The sequence below is a fragment of the Pezoporus flaviventris genome, unplaced genomic scaffold (genome assembly GCF_033815535.1).
Source record: "Pezoporus flaviventris isolate CSIRO_AGI_PZ_B2104156 unplaced genomic scaffold, CSIRO_AGI_Pfla_v1 ptg000015l, whole genome shotgun sequence".
In the NCBI taxonomy this organism is placed as follows: Eukaryota; Metazoa; Chordata; class Aves; order Psittaciformes; family Psittacidae; genus Pezoporus; species Pezoporus flaviventris.
This window is the reverse complement of record NW_026892563.1, coordinates 25,913,969-25,936,384: the sequence shown is the minus strand read 5'-3', so window position 1 is coordinate 25,936,384 and position 22,416 is coordinate 25,913,969. Positions and strand designations below refer to the sequence as shown.

The window sequence follows — 22,416 nt, the reverse complement described above, 5'->3', positions numbered from 1 at the left end:
GCAGATTTTATAAAGTGCACTTAGTTCTCTCCACTCTTGTCCTGCTTAATGATTTTCCCCTCTACAAGTTTCACCAATGCTGTCTTGCTTATTTGCCGAAGTCTTAGATTGCACAAAGATTGCACTGTTGATCCAAGAATTTAGTTTGCACTGTAGTGTTGGTCCTGTCTAACATGTAGAAATCTTTCTGTTGTCTTCAGGTTGGAGATCTCAGAGGAATTCTATTGGATTGGCCAGGCAGGTTTCTTTTAATAATGGAGGAGAACTGTATATCCCCTTTGAAGCAACAGGAATGTTAAATGCTGTCTAAACATGGGTGATGATTTGCATCAACTTAGCAATAATAAAAGTGTGTAAAGTAACCCAAAAGTAGTATAACTGCAGTTCTGTGCAGCTGTACTATACATGGCAGTAGTTGAATTTTGTGTGTACAGATTTGTTAGGAGGTGGCTGTAAACAATTGTCAGTTGGGCATCAGCCCTAGTTAGCAAGGGGGGCTATTCTATAGTTACATTTTTCAAATAGATCATGTGAATCCCACTTAAGTATTTCTACTGTATGGTTGTTGACCTACTCCATGTTGGTAAGCTTACTATTTTCTCCTCAGCTAACAACAGGGAAGTTTACAAGGAGACTTTTGGAGAGCAGCATTTGTTTGGCACGCAGTCTTTAGTGAATACATTGGGCAGAGAGCTCTTTCTAAGCTGTGATTTAGAGCCCCAGATTCACAGACATTTGAACTTAATTGCTGCTGAGGATGTTATGTTCATCCCCCCCGGTTTGAGGAAGTAGTTCACAAAACCTCTCAGGAAGAGAGATGTGTTCATGTTTCTCTTGTTTAGAACAAGCTAATTAAAGCAATATTTATTTTGGTTAATTTCAGCTACTCTGTAACTGTATTATGAGTGAGCCATGGTGCTTGAAAGCCTGTGGATGAAGACAGCCATCTTGGAGCTGAATGAAATCTCATAAATATGCATAAGAAAAAGGTTTTTTTCTTTATAATTTTCTTTATAGTTTATAATTGTATAAGAAAAAAAATGATTTGATATCTTTTTTTTTCTGTATAATTAAATGTGATTTCTACAGCCTTCACTAAAGGCTGTAGAAATAGAACATTAATCTCAGTGGGTCTGTCAGGGACAGAGCCAGTGCTTTGGATTTGATTTGTGTTTTGCAAAATGAAGTCTGAATTTGGTATATTGTAGCTCCTGAATGCCCTTAGTCTTTTAGAAAACTATATGTTGCTGCTGAAAGGATTTTTTGGCTTGGTGTTCCTTTAGGTTTGTTTTTTTTTTTTTTTTTTTTTTGTTTTCCATAAGGAAAAGTAGGTTGCAAAGTCAGGATCATAGCTGAATCAAAATCAGAATCATAGCTGAAAATTTTTGATAATTTTGAGCCAGTTTATAATGAAGGCGTGAATCAGCACCAGAATATAGAACAGTATTTTCCAGATTCTGTGAGTATTTGAATGCATGTTCTGCTTTAAGAGCCCATCCCAACCTCCCTTATAAGTGGACAACTTGTTTGGAGTTGTCTTTTTAATGCAGCTGCCACTGAATGCCTAGACTGGGTTTGGTACTTGCGTAACTTAAGTTTGATTTCTGGAGGGTTGGGGGATAAAAGGCAATTTGGATCAGGTGTTGAATCCTTTTGTAAGTTAACTGTCTCTTCCTCCTGTTCAGCACAGGACATTTGGTTTCCATGGTTTGTAGTGTGAGTTAAAAGGGCTTTCTTTCATTTAAAGACTTCCCACTAAAAACAAGATTATAGAAAAGTTGAAATGAACACCTGAAAGAAGACACCCTAAAGGTGTTTCTCTTTTTGTCTACAGGAGTGGCTGTTAAACATCTGGTTTACTTTCCTCTGCTTTGCTTTAGGCAAAGAAAGTTAGGCAGTTGACCTTAATACACTGGTGAAATAAGCACTTGTTTTCTAAAACTGAGCTATGGTACCTCCCATTTTCTTCTGTAAATCTTTCAGTTCTGTAATTCTTTTTTTAGTTCCTCTTTGTTGTGGGGTTCTTTGTCTGGTGTTGGGGTTGGTTTTGTTTTTTTAAATTTCTCTGAAGAGCTGTAGTTAATGGGAGCTTGGAAGTTCTCTGCAGGCAGCAGCCCTATCAAAATGGTTCTGTCAAATGCTTACCCACTTAGCTAGTCACCTGAGGAAAGTAAGGAGCTGTACCCTGTGTTGAGTAGACCTTGTGGTGCAGAGGGCAGCCTGCCCCGTATAATGACCAGGTTTGTAAAGCTAAGGAACAACTGGTCAGGCCCTGTGATCTCCTCACATCTGTCTGCTTTTCTGACATTCTGTGACCAAGTTTCTAGAGAAATAGCTGGGTTTGAGTGAGCTTGTTTCTTTTCTCAGTTCTGGTTTTGTCTGGGGGGTAGGGGATGAAATCAGGAAAACGCTAAAACTCAAACTGTGGGGCATGGTCTGACCAGCTTAGAGCAGTAGCTTCTCCCTATTCCTGTGCTACTGCTGTGGTGACAAAGCCTAGTAAGAATGCCCTGCCGCATGTATCTATATGCAGCATGTGCACTCATGTCAGAGATTATAGAAAGAAATGTGTCTGGTCAGGCATGCCTTCAGCATCAGAAATGACCACTGTGCTACTATGAAGGTTGAATCTTTATGCGGATCTTAAATGTTTAGAAATCTAATCCAAATGGTGTTGAAAGCATGGCTATGCATGCTGTTCCCACCACTGATTTCAGTAGGAGTAGGGTGGTGCAACAGATCAGATGCCCAAAGGGCACTTCTCCAATGAGAAGGGAGAAGAAAACTGTTTCAGCAAGTGTGGCAGGAATAGTGCTGATTTAGTAGCAGATTAAATTATTCCCAAATAGCTTTATAAATGTTTAGTCTATATGTTAGTCTATATTTTTTCCATGGGGAGGGTATGCGATGAAGAGGTAGAAGGAAATTTGAAATTTAGAGCAATAGTTTAATTAAGAACATTATTATAGAGAGTTTGTTACAACTCATTTAAAATATACATGAATAAGAATTTTTTTCCTATTTTTCTGATGAAAATACTGCTTTTCAGTTTTCTGTATTTCAGACAATGCTAGCTATAGTTGGTGTTTTCACTTAGCTCTCATTACCTTTGATTTAACTGTCAAATGGGCAGGACCTAAGAGAACATGGATCCCAATTAAAAGAATAAATGGCCATAAAGCAAGCTTTGTAGTTAAGAACTTTACATTGAATTATATTAGAACAAATCCTGCCATAGCTGTAAATTCACATTTTCCTTGATAATGTCAGCTAATTACAATACTAATGCACCACAGAAGGGATGCTGTCTTTTTAGATAAGGTACTTCAAAAGGATTTTATTATTGTTATTGCTATTATTAAAGAGCCTGCCAAATGCTTCCGTCTTATATTTTCCTTTTCTGGGAAAGTCCTGAAGTGTGATTCTTTGCTTCTCTTCATGAGCACAATGCAATCTCACTTCCCAATAAATACACTTTTTTTTTTCTCCTTAGAAAAAATACTAACAAAAGAATTGCAAAATCTGTTGGACAGTTCATGTTCTGCCCTACAGTAGTGTCCATGGACTGGAGTTGTGGTGGGTTTTTGTTTGGTTTTAATACAGACAGCACCTGCTGATGCCCTTTGTTTAAAGGTTTAATTTACTGTTTAAAGCTTCAATACTACTGGTTTGAATTGCCTCACTGTAATGGCTTCTGCATTTTTGAGAAAACAAGTCCCTTGATTGAACAGTGGAAGAACGAGGCAGGGATATCTAGGTAGCCTGGGAAGACTTTCTGTAAGTGGCCACCAATTGCTTGAATAACTATTAGAAAACAGACATGGGCAGTCAGGGACTAAGTTGCACTTTTCAGTATGGATATCCATGGTGGTAACTTCCGTGGTGACGGTAATCATCTTGGTAACCTTCCTGGTATCCCTGGTGATAGCTATGGTAACCATACCCACCATACTCATCATCTGGGCACTGCATGCCAAGCGATTGCTGAATTGTCATTTCCTGTCGACGAAGCTGCATGGAATCAATCAGATCATACACAATTGCCATAGACCACATTGGAGAAGGATACCAGGATTTGACGTTTCCATCTTTCCCAACTAGAAGCATGGAGAAATACTCTGGGCTAATTTGGAAATAATTTCTAATGTCTTTCACCAAATTAGCTGGGATATCTTCTCGGTCTACAGTAGAGCTTCCTAGAAAGTAATCACAAAACCAGCATTGATATTTTGTTTAGGCAGTGATGATGTTTGTTAGCAACATGAGATAGGATGAAGGCCAATAGTTGGCAATATAAAGTTTTTGTCATTTACAAGTTCAGGATTTCCTGCTTCCAAAATGAAACAGCTTCAGTGTAAACTAAAGATGTATTTTAAACAGCTTTATTAGGTTTAGTAAACTTGTCTTTATTCTGTAGGCTGAAGCTGCTGAAGTGTAGCACACCTTTTTGTCACCCATCACACATGTGCCTCCTTGGCTTCTATGCAGTTTGTGTCACTGGTTCTCATAATGCATAAGGCATATATGAAAAACAGTCTCAGTGAAAGAAATCATGAGAAATAGTGATAGTGTGAAGAATTACAGGATGAATTTGCTGGGTCATTTAATGGCAACAAACACAGAGCTGTCTTGGCAGTAGGACTTTTACAAAGTGGCACGTCTTACAAACTTGTTGAAGCTCTCTGAAGGAGGCCAGCAAGCTAGAAAGATTAGCACGCTTTCATGTTACAGAGCAGTCAGAATGGAGATGGGATAAATCATCTGACTGTTCTTTCACTGATGGAGACAGTTGTTGGGCTTAAGTGGTAGCATTTGAAATGTACCCTGACAGTGAGATCTCCTAAGAATAGGTACCTGAAGTAGCCTGCAGAGAGCAAACAGAATACTTAGAGGGGGCTTGTAAAAAAAAAAAAAATGGAGAAAGATTTTACCAGGGCCAATAGAGACAGGACAAAGGGTAATGGTTTTAAACTGAAAGAGGGTAGATTTAGATATAAGGAAGAGGTTTTTCAGGTTGGGGGTGGTGCAACATGTGAACAGGTTGCCCAGAGAAGCAGTGTATGCCCCATCCCTGGAAGTGTTCCAAGGCCAGGTTGGACATGGCTTAGAGCAACCTCTTCTAGTGAAAGATGTCACTATCTATGACAGTAGAGTTGAACTATATCATCTTTAAAAGGTCCTTTACAGTCTAAACCATTCTATGAAGATGACTGAGGGACCCATATAAGAGGATCTGCTGAGTTGGTGTTCTATTAGCCCTGCAAACTCTTGCACATGTAAGAGGCACAGACATCTCTTCATCTTTGACAGCAAGGCAGGCAGAGAAGTGTACTTGGGATTGTATGTTTAGGTGGAAGATAAAGACGTGAGATGTCTTCGAAATGATATTTGGGCTTTTGTGTCCTGAATAAGTTATATAATGTTTAGCACGGGAACACCAAGAAAGCTTTTTGTTTGCTTTTGTATTGTCTTGTTTCTTGAAAGAAACAAAAGAGAAAAAAATATTCATACCAATCCCTCTAAAGAAATTACAGCAAAGAAACTCTATGTAATGTCCTTCGTGGGGAGTACTGAAGAAACTGGAAACAGTTACTTACCGTTAATTGGATACAACTCTAAGACACCCCCAATATCTTCTCCAAGTCCTAGCAATTTGAGTATAGTTATATGGCGTAGACCTGTGGAGGAAATGAAGGAGATTTGGGGTCAGACCAGGTTTTTCTGCTCTGTGGCAGATTTCAGTTTAATCAGCCAGGTCTCTGTATGCTAAGTTAGGACCCAGTCTCAGCCAGCCCTCTAGGAGGAAGAGCTAGTGATTTATGTGAAATCTCTGCCAGTCACATCACCTGTCCCAAACATGAGGATAAGCTAGTGTGTCAAGTAAATATGGTTATCAGTTGCATGAAAGCTGTTGCTAATGTCCCAAGGACGACAGCATTTGTAGTGGTTCTAGAACAGAGATAGGGGTAGGGATGCAAGCATCAGGCACACTGTTGTATTTGTAGAGGCCATTCCCCAAATTCAGAATGTTTCTGCACTGTTTTGTTCAAAGCTCTTACTTGTCATCTACACAACAACAAAGTATTTAGGGGCAATGTAACCTATCACAGCTAAACTCTAAATGACTGCGGGGGATGGCTTATGACAGGCATTCACTTCTTTCATTTGTTTGGGGCAGAGGCTTGGAGTGCTTTGAAGAAAGGCCTTAGGGGGCTGTAGAAACTGTTTGTGTAACGTGAGTCTGTATCTACAAAATCTTTGATGTAACTGTTTTTACAACTTGGAGGATAGATGCTTAGTTATAACACCCATTGAGGACAAACGCTTTAGGAACTTGCTGGTTCTCCTTCAAGCTGTCCCTAACAAAAGGTGAGGAGAATTAACTGTTTTAATTACATTCCATTCTTCAGGAAGCATTTTGCGGTGGTCCATGTCACCATTTACTTCAGTAGTTACCAAGTGAGATGATGCTGATGCTCTGAATGAAAGCTGGGTGGTTATGAATAAGCAGTGATACTGTGCAGATCTCCAGGCATAACTGAAATGTATTGAAACAGCCGCTGTTTCATTCTGTTGCAGGAGTCAAGTCTATGCCCTCTATGGGATTTGCGTTGCCAGAAGCCTAAGTTAAGGAGTAGGTCTCTCTGGGCTTTCTAATGGAAAGGCAGAAGAGTGTTTCTGAGTCTTGCTTTTAATTGCCTCCTGGAAGACTCCATCTCTCTCCACTGACTATGTAGTTGGCTCTTTAGTACTTAGGGGGCTGGGAGTGTCCTTGTTGGATAATATTTTTACAGGTTTTGGCAATGAGGCAGGAAGGATTAAAAAAAAAACAAACAAAACCTAATGGCCATCATCTCCCTGAAACCTGACCTGGTTCTGAGCTGGGTATAGAGAATCTGACCTTCCCAAAGCATTGTACTTACGTGTTAATTTGTGCATTAAGGAAAAGAAAACGTCATTGAGCTCCTGAAGCTCAAGCCTGGAGGGAAGCTTTGGAGTGCTAACCTTTTCTGCCTCGCACAAATGATTCCTGGGAACAATTTAGCTGTCTTAGCTCTCTCAGGGGGTTTGCTGTACTACCTGCTTAGCACAGTCTTTTCCATTTGGATGTGGAGTACCTACAGCAAGCTATTCGGTTGTCAGACTCCTCAGACTGTCTAGATTCAGACTTGAGCAAAGGAAGCTATTGCATCACCAGGAAGGATGTGGGTTTGGGGAGCAAGAGTGTCATTTCTTTTGACTCACCAAAATTGCAGGCTTGTCCACTGAGAGCAGCAAGCTGCTGGGAATAAGCCCAATCCTCATCACTGGGAGCAGAGATCACCACCAGCCTCCTTCTCCATCGGAACCTGGAAGGAGGAGAGAGTGTGACAGTGTACAGTGATAATACATGACCTGAGTCCTGTCAGCATTTTTGTTCTCTGTAGGCTGAAGTATGTCATTCCTGTCACAACTTCTGAGTAACAGCTGTATGGGAGATCTTCCCAGTTCTGTCCATCACTGGGAGAGGATAAAGCCTATTTTGGATTTTACAACTCTCAAACATCTGCTGCTTCACCAAAGAAACACTGCAAAGCTTATGATCTTTGCTCAAAGACCTCTTCAGTAGTTACAATAATGTTGAGAAGTGTATATTCAATAGAAAGAAACATTCCTGTAGAATTCCTCACTAAACATTGACCTTTTACGTCATTCACCCCTGCTGGAACTGCACAGTTACTTTGCAGTCCAAGGCCTGTCTGAGAATTAGGGTGTATCTTCATTTCAGACATAACATACTTCTGTGTAAATACTCACTGACCTCTTTTTCTTCTACACCACACTTGCTCAAAATACCTCTAACATGGTTTTAAATCTGAGCTTGTTTGTAAGAGCGTGGTTGTGTGAGCCTGTGGCCGTATGAGGTATGCATGGAGCAATAAGAAAAATCTTGGCTATTTCTTTAATATGGAACACCCCATCTAACCAAACTTTTGCACAAGGAGTGCTTTCCCTTGTCCTCTCAAGGAAAGTCACTGACATAAGGACATTTGAAACCTTGCAAAATTCTAACTACAGGGGTTTTTAATTCTCTCCAAGCAACTCCTTTTTTGAATAAAAGTACTTCTCCACTAAACCTGAATAAATCAGATTTATAGGAATTTGCAAAGCTGCAGGGATATTTTTGTATCAGGAAATGATCTTTTAAATGGATGCAGATGTTACTTTGTTACAATAATAACCTGCCTTTCTGCAGAACCAATTGAAGATCTCAAAATAAAGGCTAATGCGAAGGGTCAATTCTACTCTATTTGGGAGAAGAAGAAAATATGGTGAACTTGCCCAATATCACAGAAGCTGCCAAAAGAATGGGAGATGCTGATGTTTTTGTCTTGTTGACTGACTGATACTGCATGTATTTTTATAATTAAAAAAGTAAATCCTTGAAAAGCAAAGCTCCCACATTTTAAACTTACCCCAGAGGAAAAGCAAAGAGACATAGGTGTATGTATACAGTTATGTGCATAGGAGTGAGAAGCATTAAGAATCATATGCATGACATGAGGAAATGGGGGAAATTTCATATTGTTATTCTGAAAATAAGGAAAAAATTATCTTGTGATATATTGTATAGCAAAAGCACCTGGCTACTGGTCTAGTGGAAGATTTCCCTGCCCATGGCAGGGGGGTTGGATCTTTAAGGTCCTATCCAACCCAAACCATTCTGTGATTCTATGAAATGATAACTGAGAATGTAAACAGTGGATCATATTTTTTCCAGGGCATAAATCAGGATGGAATCATATATGTGAGCTGTTTTAAGATACTCTTAATCACTTTATGGATTTTTGAGTATCTCCTTCAGAGATGCAGAGAGCTGAGAAGGGTTGAAAGCCACTCAAGCTGTTCACCCTCCTGCACCAGGCAATCCCTGTAATTGGTGTGCTTGTCAGGGGCTACATCTTACTGAAAAATTATTCAGTTGGTCTTTCACAGCTGTCATTTCAGCAACACTAATGTACACATTTGTGCCTTATTTCTGATATCACAAGCCGCAGGCCAACAATTCTGTCCTGACAGATCTGCCAGACCCTTCTCTGTGTGCATTCTTTCTTTCTCTTTTACCTATTTTGCATCCCGTTCCTGTTTGTGAGCCCAGAGAGTAGTGCAGCCAGTGTCTTGGTGTTATGAGGGCACTCCCCCTCTCAAACTCAAGGATCTTCTTCCAATACATGTAGCTTTTAAGCAGTACTCAAACCACCTCTGGCTCTCATGGTCTCCTTTTACTCCAGCCAGACTTGTTAAGAACAATATTTGCATTATTGTAACTGACCTCCGCAATGCGCAGCACTGGAAATGATGCCAAGACTCTTTTTCAGCTGGGAACATAATCTTGGACAAAGTTGGAATGAATCTTGCTGGGAATCTGACCAGTTAACATGGCTAGTGAAGCCCACCCAGTATTTAAAGCCTGATGCTCCTTGCTCAGATGACAAATGCATTCTGTGCAGCTGCAGATGTGTTTAGAGATGCAACATTCTGCATTTTTCCTGCCTTTTTTTCTAATGTGTGCTTATTACTAGGGCTGATTCCAGGAAAAGAAGGATTTGGGGCCTGACACTTTCCAGCATACAAGCTTTTTCTTGTGTTGGTCAGCTGTTCCTAACCTGTGGTTCTTCTTGATGGTCTTGAGGATGAATTGCTGAGACCTAAACAGGAGGTGGTGAGGTGGGTTGGGTGGATCTATTTAAAGGTTTATTCTGTTGAAATGGCCAGTGAATTTTAAAATGTTTAGGAACAAGAGCCTATTCATTTTCCTGTTGCTTTTTTCCTCCTCAAGTTGTAATCCCCACTGCCTCAGTTATTTATCCCTATTTGACATTAACAGTGTATTCCCATGGATTCTGATAGTAGGTGAGGAGGATGCAGTAAGTAAAACCTAGAGTGATGAGTAGCCCTAATTTCACATAAATTATCTTGTGATAGAGGGATCTATAGCTGCACAGGCCTTCTGTGGATCTGAATTCCCACAGTCCAGATATGTTTATTGCCTGGAATTCAGGTCTTGCAGGTAGAGCAGTAACAGCATATAGCAATTGCATAAGCAAAACTGTCTTTCTGCAGAAGGTCTCTCAAACATTTTGCAAGACTTGTGCAAGACCTTTAGTAATATGCATTACTAATACTGGCAAAGACCAACTGTTATCTCGAGTAGGATAAGAAGGAAGTTACAGAGAATTAATTACTGATTTGAGCTACATGGAAAGGATTAGAATGGGATTAATGAGATTGTGATGGTTGATGATTGAAACACATAAACACTGTGTTTCATGCATTTAAAACACTGAGCTAACATCTGTGAATTAATCCTTGTTTGCTCTTCTAGTGCAAATCAGTGTTATTATCTCCATGTCGTTATGGGGTAACTGAGGTACAGAAAATCAGTGTCCAAAGAATGTGCAGTCAGGAAACACAGCATACATCCTGACTTCTAGTGCTTTATACAAGACTGCATTCAGGTTATGGCTACATCTCTACGTTTGCTAAGCACTCTAAGTACTGAGAAATCTATATTAAAAAATCACAGAAATAGTTGAATGGGTATTTTTTCAATAAGACAATAATCATTAGAACTAGCAGCAGATAAGAACAGAAGGTAATACCTGGATAAGAAGCTCTCAAGGGATTGCTTCTTGTCTTCTTTGCAGACAATGCCCTCTTTTTTCTGTCTTTCCATGTCTTTGATTCGTGACTGGAAGGTGTCGATCAAATCAAACACAGATTTCATTGCTATAGGTACTTCATAATATTGCTGTTATAAAAAAAAAGAACAGATGGATGAAAGGATGCACATATTGGGAGTCTTTCTGCATATATCACAGCACCGTGGTATATATAGAGATCCAAGTATTCCTGTTTACACACAGGTAACAAGGCCTAAAGCAGATTAGAAGCCATGTAAAATAGCATTAGTTTTGCAGTCAGAGTACTCTTTGGAAATGACATATTTTCAGTATTTTCCCAATGTGATAAGGCCAGGCCATTGCAGGCAACAAATTGTCATTATGCTCTTTTGTAAGCCCATTTAACAAGAGCATTTGTCCATATGCTATATGCTGTCATCCTGATGAGCAGTCAAACTGTGTTTTAGAATACCAGGTACTATAATAAAACCCCTGCCCGTGGGAGCTCTTGTTCCTATGATGTCAGATCAGATGCTAGCAGAAACCCACAATTCCTGAAATCCCCTAATTGCAGAAACCAAAGATAACTACCTAATTCCTCAAAAATTCTCTTACTGTCCTTTTTCTTGCCCTCCAGCAATAACCAAGTCCTGCATCAGTCACTTATGTGCCCCCACATGCAATCCTGTAGTGTATAATTTCCTACTTTTTCACTTTTTTTTCCTGTATTTCTAATGCCTTTTCTTCCAAAGAGTTAAAAACCTCACCTTGACCTTCATATCAGTGTCTGTCAGCACCATGAAGAAGTCATTGTAGGTCATCCCATACTCTTTCCTCAACTCACTGATGAGCTGCTGGTCCACAAGATCTTCATCCTCTATCACTTTCATGGGCTTTTCATTATCTTAATGTGAGACAAAGGAGAAATGAAAGTAATCATGGAATCACACAGCACTCTGCCTTTAATTTCACCTTGAACGAAAGGGGAAAATTCATTTCCCAAAAGCCTTCTTCCAGCTGCACAGGCAAGATATTAAAAAAACAGCAATATGGTGCTACAGCTTTTAAGTGTTCAGTTTTCAGTCCCAGTATTTCCTGAAACAGTCTGTCCTGGGGCATGTGCACATCAGTATTCAGCGTTTCTACTTGATTTTAGAAGATCTAGGTTGCCTGCTCTTTCCTGGAAAGATATTTTAGATTTCCTTGTTTGTTTGTTTTCAATATTCTTATGCATGTATATGCATGTACTAATCATTTCACCAGCTCCTGAAATGCAACCATTTCTGGAACAGAAAATAGGAACAATGTAGGACAGGGGCTGGAAAGCACCATATCCAAATGAAACAGCATAGAGAATTTGGGCAAATAAAATATAGCTAGAACAGCTTAGGTTGGCCAGGATACTAGAGCTAACCTGGCCAGTCTTAAAAACTTACATGGGAGGTTTAGTAACTGCAAGAAACAAGAAACTGTTTAATGTGTCTTGAATACTACAGTCCTAGCTCTTCAGCTTTCTCTGTATACCTTGCTGTGGCACTCCTTCTCCTACATCAGCCTGCTGGTGTTCGTTGCCTATTCTAGCACCCTGACAGGAAAAAACTTACTTTTGAGAGTGACTTGTATGTACTTACTGCTCTACGCTAAGAAAACATTCAGAAATACCCGAGGAAAAAAAGACCTAAAAGACCTCTGGAGACAGAGACTTGAAGCCTGTATAAGACAAGCCTGTAGAGGTACTGAGGTACGCATCATGTCCAAGTCCTGAAAAATGTGTCATGGGAGAGAAGAAAGCCACAAATGCTGGCCTGCCTTTCAAACTTGGAAATTATTTCTAGGGAGAAAAAGAAAATAAGTTAATCTAATTGCCTCTTTTCAATTCACTACTTGTCCCTGACCTCCACTTCATAAAGAAGGAGCATAATGATCAGCATGAAGAACAGTGGGAATCAAGACTGTCTGCTGCTACCCGCAAAGTCCTGACTCTCTTTGCTTTTTCTAGACAGGTCACTGAAAGAGTACAGAGACTTTTCTTTATACTTCTTTAGCAGCTAGACAGGCTGGGAAGATGAGCTACTCCTTAGAAATAATTCAGATAAGGCTAAAAAGAAGTTCATCAGTTTGTTGTAGCAGTACAGTGGCCTGATGGATTAGGTATTGGCTTTGATTGTAAAGTGTGTAGCCTGGGGCTGGTGTTTAGCTGACTAAAGCCCTGTTCCCATGAGCTGGGGAAAAGACCACATGGCTAACCTGGGGTGAAGTGAAGCCCTCTGCAGTGACACTCAGTTTTCGTGTCATTACAATATGAAACTGGGAAATGTTCTTTGCTTTCAGTATGAGCTAATCTTAGCTGAACAGTGTTAATGAGCTCTCTTTTATTTACTGCTTCTAAATGTGTTTGAAATTGTGGACTTTTCTATTGTTGTCGTGTATTTTAGTCCAAAGATGCATCACTACAAGTAGACCTCATCATGAAGGGTGCTCAGGCTTCTCACAGCATAAATACTGTGAACAAATTGTTTTTTAGGAGCTTTTGATGCCTCTGGTGCTGAAGGAGATTGAGCCATGAAAAGGTTGTGCGAGCAGGAAGGGTAGAGGAGAAGGGTGTGCGTGTGTGTGTATGTGTGTGTAAATAGAAAGATGTTTATATTAAACTTTTCTAAAAGCTCAGAATTTGGCTTTTGTTGAAAAAAGGTAAGGTGAACTTCATGTAAGGTTTAACTTGTACTCTTCTAAGTCTCCTGCTTTTCTTCAAAAAGTTAATTTCTCCTGTGAGAATTCAGTTGTGTGGTTTGGGAAAAGTTTGGGTGTAGATTAAATTTGAACAGGCTGAAAGAGTATGGTCTATGTCACTGAATGTCTGCTTATGAGCCAGATTGGAGCTAAATATAATCCTAAACAGTTCACTGACAGGCAGATGGATCTTGGCACACAAAAAGTGACCTTGAATAACCTTGGCTTGAAGTGGAAAATCCTGTGCCACTGCAGATTTGTCAACAAGGTGCACGGTCTGGCAGGATTTGTGACTCGCTGTCATTCAGGCACACAAGACTCCTGATCCCCGCTAGGTGCTCTCCCTCTGAGTGTAGTAGAGGTGAGGCTGGAAGCCAGACATAAATCTGGGATTTTCTGGCCTGTTGTATGCCAGACCTGAAATACCCTGGAGCTGGTATGGTCCTGAGCTTTCTGTTCCAGAGCACATCTCTTCCCAGGGACTGGTAAAACCAGGTGAACTTCCAGAGGAAAGATGGACTTATAAGCAAAAGTAGCAACTATTATGCTATTTCTATGCCTTCATCCCATGAAGTATTCATGGTAGTGTTAACCTTTTAGATGCAGACAGCAATGACATTGTTTACCTGATTCAAGAGACACCTAAGTGTAAGTGGTTTGCTGGACTGGGACTGAAGTCTGCCCAAATCCTACTGTTATGAAAGAAAAGGTTCTCACTGGCTTAGATGGGCGCCTCCCTGGACCTGGACATTGACGCCAGTTGTTTCAAGGCTGCCTAAGAGAGGTAGATGCCCAGTATGGGAATTCTGTATGTAAAAAGGTGATACTAAATATGGCTGAATGAGCTGCTTTGCAAATCCTGCATAGTCTGATTTATAGTCCAAAACTTCTGGCTTCAATTACATGAACCTCTTTAAAATAGCCAGCAATAAGCAGTCACATTGATGGGTATCTAGGTTTATGGGTAAAGAGAGGCAGTAGGACTTTAAATGGTAAACTTTGTAACATCAGGTACGCTGGTGCACATGTGTAAGGTTGTCCCTACCTAAAAGCTATGGTTGAAATCTTCTAGATTAATATCTATATACCAGTACAAAGGGGAAAATGCACCTGGACCTCCCCTTGCTGTGGAGGAGAATGCTCACTTTGTGGACATAGCAAAATTAGCTCTTAAGCCTAGGAAAGCTGATCCTGGGAAGGAAGGGAACTCACAGCAAGGGTACTAACTGGCATGCTTCTCTTTGAACTGGGTTTAGCCAGTGCATGCCCCTGAAAACTGAAGTTTTACCATGATCTCATGAGGAGTGCAAAAGCAAGAGACAATGTTATATGGCAGGGTGGGGAGATAATGATATTGAACTTCAAACCAGAATTAATTTGGGCCAAGTTTTGAATATAATCTTAAACAGTTCCCTGCAGCATTTCCTGCCCCCAGTCTCCTCTCCTTCATGACAACAGCGAGTTTCTTTGAATTGTGCTAGCCAGTATCTAGCCATCCATGGCTGATGTCTTGTGAAAGCAAGGACGGGGGGGGGGCATCATAAAAGGGTAGCCATTTAGTTAGATAGTGACGATGGTATTCAACATATTGGTAGACCTGAGCCTAATTTCTTCTTTTTGTCCCATGCCCTCATCATGTTTTTCTGCCTTTTCACTGTTTTACTGGCTTTAACAATTCCCACAAAGAAAGCTAAAGGTGCTCAAGTTACATCACTGGGAAGCCTAACGGAAAATACCAGAGACACTTATGTAAATACAAAAGGGAGGTAGCTAGCATGGAAGGAGAAGGAATAGGTGTGAAAGTACAACAGAACCCCAGCAAATAATGTTGCTTAGATCTTGACCCAAGCTGGGGAGATTTCTCCCTTTGCTGTCTGTATTGTGCCCACAAGACGGAAAGAAATTATTAAAAAACAAAAGAACCTAGCTGGAAGTGGTCAATTTTCATGCTGCTGTTGTTCATGGTGCCAAAGATTGTGATGACTGAAATCTTCCTTGTTGCCATCTTGCAGAAGCTCTCCAGATACTCATCTCGCTGCTGTACATACATGGTATTGTCCGCCTTGGGTGTAGTGATCAGCTGGTTGGTGGCAGAGACAAAAGAGCTTGTTTAGTGTAAGGAATGAAGCAGATGATTATTTTACTGAGGGAGAACTAGTCGCTATCTGCAAACCGGGCTTTACCATAGCTCTGTTGACAGCTTTGTAGCCTTATTTTATTTATTTGCGTCTGGAGTGTACATTTAGGCCTGACTGACCCAAAGGTCTTCAACCAGCCACAGGAAGGCTTTAGGAAGCATGGCCAGCTGGTGGCACTAACTCCTCCCATGCCTCTCTACAGTACTGGCAGAAGAATGGCACTGAATTTTATGGAAACCCTTGTCCTCTCCTGTTACCCCTTGCCCTGCCAATCACGCCAGGTTTCCCTCACAGCCTTTTCAGTGGTTCCGTGAATCTAGGATCGCCCCTGCTCACTGACGGTGGGAGCACTGGGAACATGGCAGCTGCAGCAGTATCCAGCAGGAGGTGGAGAGGAATGCCTCCGCTCGAGCAATGTAATCATCCTAACTGGCAGCAGTGAACTACAATCAAGCAACTGCCAGTGATTCCCCAAACACAAAGGGAGTTGGAATCCAAATCCAAATTTTGTGATTTAAGGTCGTAAATAATCACCAGAATCCTTCAATTGCAAACCTATGCTTTATTCTGTAACTGGTTTAATCCTTTTGTAGCTGCCTTCTTAAAGTCTGTAGGGCCTGGAGGGTAATTTTTATGATATAGTCCTTTAAAATCCAGTTCATCAATGTACTGAAATGTAAGAGGCATTTCTGGGCTTATAAGATCTCACTCTCATTTATGCAAAGACCCCCTGGCATGACTACAGCATCGGGACATGAAGGTGAATTAAAGTCAGACACAAAGAGGATTTGATTTCTGGGCTATAGCATGTAACATGTTGCTTTTAAATTGCATAGAAATGTTTCAAATGACAAAAGGATCATGAGAAGGATTTGAGGACTGAGATCAAAACCAGACCACTGTTTTGTTTTGTCCTCCCTAGTTTTAGATGCCGTAAGCAGGAACACACGGTCAAGTCTGAATCTGATCTACATCAAACCTTGTAGAACAAAGCAGGGAATATTTAAAAGGCAAAGCAAACTTCAAATCAAACCATGTGCCAGGACTGTTTCAAAACAGGCAGTATATACACTGTCTCTATTTGTATTTGCATGCACATGTGTATATGTGAATGTGCATATACATGCACGTGGGTATAAATAGAGTCATATATAAACTGTCAGTCAGCATTTCATCACCACAGAGAAGTAAACCAAGAGCCCAAATTCATTAAGCCAAGACTTCTTAACACTAGCAAGACCACAGTGAAAGCCCCACTGTAGAGAGGTGGGGCTCCACGACTCAAAACACAAACATTTTTTTCAGTTTCTGTAGCTGGGTCCTGTATTTGTCATTAATTGAACTTGACCCAGAATAGCCTTCAAAATTCTGGATGTTTGGAATTCACACTGAAATCTGCACTCTGAAATCCTTAATGACGTGTAGGACTTAAAAACCCACATCCCTCTCAAAAGAATTTTGGGAGAGGACTGAAACAATGCCCTTGGGCGCCAGTCTGTTAAAGAAGTGTCTGAAAGACAAGCAAAGCAATGGGGAATAATTCAGGTGGAGCCACTTCTGCAGCAATGTGGGCTTACTCTCTAGAGAGGGAGTTTGAAGACTCATGAATGACAAGAGTTCATCTAGCTAAAAGGAGTGACCTTATGTGAACTGAACATTTTGATAGGAAGGGATTAAAACAGGCATGTGTGTGTATTCAAAGAAGCTTGAGAAGTTGTTTTCCACATGTGCTGTGTGTGGTGAAGCAATAGTAGAGGTCACTGCTTTCACCAATAACTGACTAAAACTTACTCTTCAAGAAACTTAGAGCAAGAAGGCTGAGGATGGTATTAGATACTGGAAAAATGAAGTGCAGCATAGCATAATCATTTGTCTTCGGTGAGTTTTGGTCTGACAACCTGTGATTGTGCAATTCTTTTCTTGGAGATCCAGGTGAGAGGTAGCCTAATACCAGAAGGTTCAAATTTCAGACTGTCCTTTAAGTTGCCAGGACTGTGCTGCAGCAGTGAATTAGCAGCCTGACATCTGTGAGCTCCTCTTTTGGCTCCTTTTTGAAATTTGTTTTTATTTGTCCTGATGCTACACATATTCTTGGAAACCACAATGTGACCACATTTCAAAGATCCCAAACTTCTGCGCAGTTTCTCTCTCTGAGCTTTTGATTTGGCTAAGTATTAGTCAACAAGTAACTTACAGGTATTATGTGCAAAATTTAATGAGATTACTCTTCTCCAACATGACTGCTAGCTCTGCACATCCCCTACAGCTGAAAGAGTGGGGATGGGGAGAAGAAAGTTGCCCTTTGCTTAGGACTGTGAATCACCATCAGAATGATTAATTAAATCCCAGTAGTTGAAATCTTAGCTATTTGCGTTGGAATATGGGCATGAAAAGTAAAAGCTACATTTGTGACACTAACTGTTGGACAATAATTATGAAACAGGCCAGCTGGCAGTGGAATTATTGCAAGAAACCAGCTCCCACAATAATATTTTTAAAGAACTGTTCTTCAAAGTGTACCTTTCAGGGTATGTGCCATCTGCCAGAAGAAACATTGGTACATCAGTTAAAGCGGTTTCCTGTCCCAGGTGAAGTGGTGTTTTAGGTAAATTGTTGGAAAAACATATAACACTATTAAACCCTGGGACAAATAACTCCAGACCATGCAGAGTTTCTCAGACTTGAAAACGTACCGTAGTGTTACAGTTAATAAAAACAGCAGGAGAAAAAACCAAACCAAAATGAAGTTTGCAAAGGATCTCTGAAGATGTCTAGGAGATTTGAATGCCAAGTTCCCATCAGGAAGAACGGCAGATAAAACAATCCTACCTCAGGGCATCTCATCATATGCTTTCGTGCATATCCTCGGTCAGACATGCTCTAGTACTGCCAAGCCATCTGGCTTGCTTCCAGTTTTAGGACACCAGCACCAATATAAAACACGTATGCCAGCTGGCAGGACATGTGGACTGTCAAAATGTGGTAACATTGGTAAGTAACCCAAAGCAAAGAATGGATGTAATCCACACTGGGCCCTTGTTTTATCAATCATAACTATACAGATCTGAGATGTACATATCCACTGGAAACAAAACAATCTGATGGCTATGTGGTTGCTCATGGAAGTGACTGGGAAGAGGTTTTATCCAAATTCCTGATTGACTGAAGTTCATACAGCATGTAGGATTTCCAACATGAGACTGCAAAACATTCCCTGTTGGAAATAATTGTTTGTCTAGAAATTTTACCTTCTAAATGAAAGCACAAATCCAGAAGAATACAAAACCACTATAAGTGTTCTGTTCCCCATATCCTTGCTAGGAGGGAGATATGATTTCATTTAAGTAATAAGATTCAGATGAACTAGTTACTTACAATGAGCCGCCTTTTGCCTTCAAAATATTCCAGGAGGTCAGTCACTGATTTCCTGGGAGGCTGTAGGAAGGAAGGCTTCTTGTTGGGCTTGGGGAAATCCTCATTCTCAGTCCTGCTCCCCTTCTTGTTCTTCTTGCTACGGTCTTTGTCCTGCTTGCTCTTTTTCTCAGCTTTGTCCTTCTTAGACTGCTTATCACTCTTCTGCAGCTTGTCAGGTCTGTCCTTCTTCCTCTTCTTCTCAGGTTTATCCATTCGCTCATGCTTCTTTGATTGTTTTCCTTTCTTTGGGGGAATATTTCCTGCTGTAAACTCTTCTTCTAAATGGGAACTAGAAGGCTTGCTTGGGTCATATTTATCTTCATATTCATTGTTCAATATCTTTTCTTGGGCCTTCTTTTTTGGTGGTTTAGTCTTAGTTGGTTTGTGTTGCCCTGGTGTAACATTCAGGTCCCTGTGGTTATAGTCCTTTCTGTCAGTTCGATTATCTTTAAATCTACCCACGTTTGCCTTTGTGTAGTGCACTGAGGGAGCTGTTGGGACTTCAGTGGAACTGTCATAGCGGGCAGCTTTGCTTGGTTTCCGTGTGGCTGCCGGGTGCTTCTCCAGGTGGCCACGCTGCCGGTCCCTGCGGTTTGCCTTCCACACAGGAGGGTAGAAATCCTCAGAGGCTGTGACTTGAGGTGTGGTGGTATCTAGCGCTACTGGAAGCCTGTGGTACTCTGTGGTGGAATGTGACTTTGTGGTCCAGGTCCTCTGTGTTGTGGGGAGGGGTGTAGTTGTTGTAGACCGGCTTGCTGTTGTCACCGCGCGGGTGATGGCACGGGTAGTTGTGGTGGTGGGAGGGAGGGTCGTGGTTCTTACTGTAGGCAGAGGAGTGGCCACTATGGTTGTCATTGGTTTCCTCACCATTTTGGTCCTTGTTGGCTGATTATTGCTCTTCCTTGGCTCCTCCTTCCTTGCTGACACCTGGACATGTCCACCACCAGGCGTAGGCTGGGTGCTGCCCCCACTGTTGCTTTCCTCAACCACTTGTCCCTCTACCCCTGCTGCTTTGCAAGTCTGGACGAAGCCTTTCTGCCTCATCTTCTCAATTTTTCTGATGGGGCTCTGATCAATGACTTCATACATGGCCTCTAACCTGACTGGATAAGGGTACCTTTCCTCCACCTGCAGAGTTTTCTTCAACAGCACCATGCCAAATTTCCCCTTCTCCAGTTTCAGAAAGCTCATGAGCTTAGGGATGAGGGCAGGATCTAGTGGCTGCTCCAGGATTTTTCCTTCATTGGTTATCCTTCTGACTTTTCCCCCTTCTTCCCCTTCTTCATGGAACAACACAATCTGCTGGATGTGCCTCTCGGCTAGTTCACAGTAAACATCGTTTTTCAGCAGGCTCATCATGAGCCGGTAGTAGCCCTCAGAGGCATGGGGAGCAGAAATGACCCACACCCGATTTTTCCCAGCAAAGCTGGCCAGGATGTTGGGGGAACTTGACCCTGAAGGGAAGCGTGCCACCCGTGACTGTGAGGCAGAGGATATCCCTTCATCCTTAATCATCCCAGACTTGGAGTATTTGGCTGCAGCTGTGAGTCTCTGTACCCATCTCGTTCTGGTCCCCATGGCCCTGACCTGGGAATGTGCTTCCCCTTGCAGGAGATTGGCAGGTGGGTTTGGAGGTCCTGAAGAATCCCTCTTGGTGACAGGGTGTCGGGGATTCGCACTTGAATCCCTCAGGGGTGCTCCAGACCTTTTCAGGAGGCTGCTTGGAGCCTTGTAAGCCAGGGGCACTTTCCTAACTCCGTGGCTCCCTCCCTCCGCTAGCCTCTCTGTCCTCTCGGAGCTGCACACTAGCCATGCTGCCCACAGCAGGGCTAAGCTGAGAGCTGGCCTCCAGTTCATTGTGCAATCTGCTTGAGGGGAGGAGGAGAAAGAGAAAAAGTTAGATGTTAACAGTATGATGACATCTTGCACAAGTGGTGAAAAAAGCAAAACATAGGCTAGCGAGATTTTGTGATTTAAAAGTGCTGATTACACCTCAGTCCTGCCTTGGTGGCTCTGTACAGTTTAGAGTTATTTTTGGAAATGCACAAAATGGATTGTTTTATGCAAAAATGAGATCATCTGTCTGTAACATGACTCTGTCTATCCAAAAGGACACTGTGATCTGCATCCTTCTCTCTGTCTCTCTCACACTTTCACACAACACTCATGCAAACATGCACAGAGAAAGGGTCCGGTACATAGAGCAGAAAGCCAAGAATTTGACTTGAGACTTACACTCTCAGGGAAGTTCCCCTTCCAGGGACGAGGTTTCACGTCTTTCTCCTTTAAAAGGAGACCAGTGCCATACAGCTTTGCTGCTGTGATTTATCTTTACGCAGCCCAACAGGTCCCAGAGCCTGCCCGTCTCCCCCGTGTATCTTATAACTTCCTTTTTTCTTCACCTTCTTGAGAAGTGGGATGAGGTTAGCGGAAATTTCCTTTGGGATCTTTGCTTCTCCATTTACCTGCAAGTCTGGCTTTTTGCTGTACTGGTTACCCACACAGGCAGGGATTTCATTAAGAAACGGTAACTCCTGGGTGCTCCGAGTCTCTCTCTTTTAAACTTCCCAAGCCTCCTTCCCACTCCTTGTTTCCTCAGTCTCGTTTAGCTCCTTTGTTTCCAGAGAGGAAATCACCAGCATTAATATATTTTCCAGGCTGAAGAAAAACAGAGGAATGTGATGCTGAAAAAAAAAAGAGAATGCTTCCCTTTCCCCTTTCTCCACGCTTCCACAAAAGCAAATGGTAGATGGCTCGTCTTTTTCCCTTCTTGTCTGGCTGCAGTCCCAGAAATGTCAGGGTAACCCCAGCCCTTCTCCGAACCAGCCTCAGTGGCCACTGGAAATGGGGGAAACTTCACTCAGGATTTAACAGCTCAGCAGAACCCGCCTCCTCCCCACTCTACACAGGGAGGGAGGAGGAAGGCTCTGGGAGCTGAAACACTGCACAGCATCACAGAGCACTTCAGAGGGGGTGACTCCAGCCTTAACCCTTTCCTTCATGCGTCCCAGCTCCCTGACGCTCCCCAGCCTCGGCTTTCTCTTTCTGCCCATTAAACCAACACCATATGGATAAAAAAATAGTCCTTTGAGAAGTGCATTTCTGAATCACTGCCGATAACAGCACTGATGTTTAAGAGTTATTATTTTCTAACCCCATTTTTCCTGCCTCCTATTGCCCTTTTCCTTGTTTGCTTTCTGGGTGTTCTGCAGTGAAATCCAATTTCGTTTCACTTTGCAATCAATTTCTCTTGCAGGTCTTCATGTATGTCAGTATAGTCTTTTCTGCAAACATCATATGGGCATGGCTTTTTGTTAATTTGAAGTTTCAAAAAGATCAGGAGTTTTATTACTGTACTAAAATTAGAGTTGTACGTATTTCCTGTGAATGTGCACTCCCAGTGGAAGAAAAATGAGAAAAGGTGCAAACTTACCTACAGAGATATGGATAAAGACAGGGTCATGTCCTTT

At 41.7% G+C, this 22,416-nt stretch overlaps 1 protein-coding gene across 2 annotated transcripts; it reads right to left on the bottom strand.

Moving 5' to 3' along the window:
• Positions 1-2,926: 2,926 nt before the first annotated feature.
• CCDC80 (coiled-coil domain containing 80) lies at positions 2,927-21,317 on the bottom strand. Of its 2 annotated transcripts, none has more exons than XM_061453839.1 (8): positions 21,182-21,317; positions 18,908-20,814; positions 15,318-15,474; positions 11,432-11,568; positions 10,644-10,792; positions 7,246-7,349; positions 5,598-5,678; positions 2,927-4,196 (listed from the first exon to the last, which is right to left on the bottom strand). In XM_061453839.1, exons 2-8 carry the CDS (start codon positions 20,801-20,803, stop codon positions 3,850-3,852), a joined length of 2,871 nt encoding a protein of 956 aa, XP_061309823.1. In that variant the 5' UTR covers positions 20,804-20,814; positions 21,182-21,317; the 3' UTR covers positions 2,927-3,849. The 2 variants fall into 2 exon arrangements, with proteins under 2 accessions (XP_061309823.1, XP_061309824.1); XM_061453840.1 differs by having other exon boundaries at positions 18,908-20,811; positions 21,182-21,265.
• Positions 21,318-22,416: the final 1,099 nt, after the last annotated feature.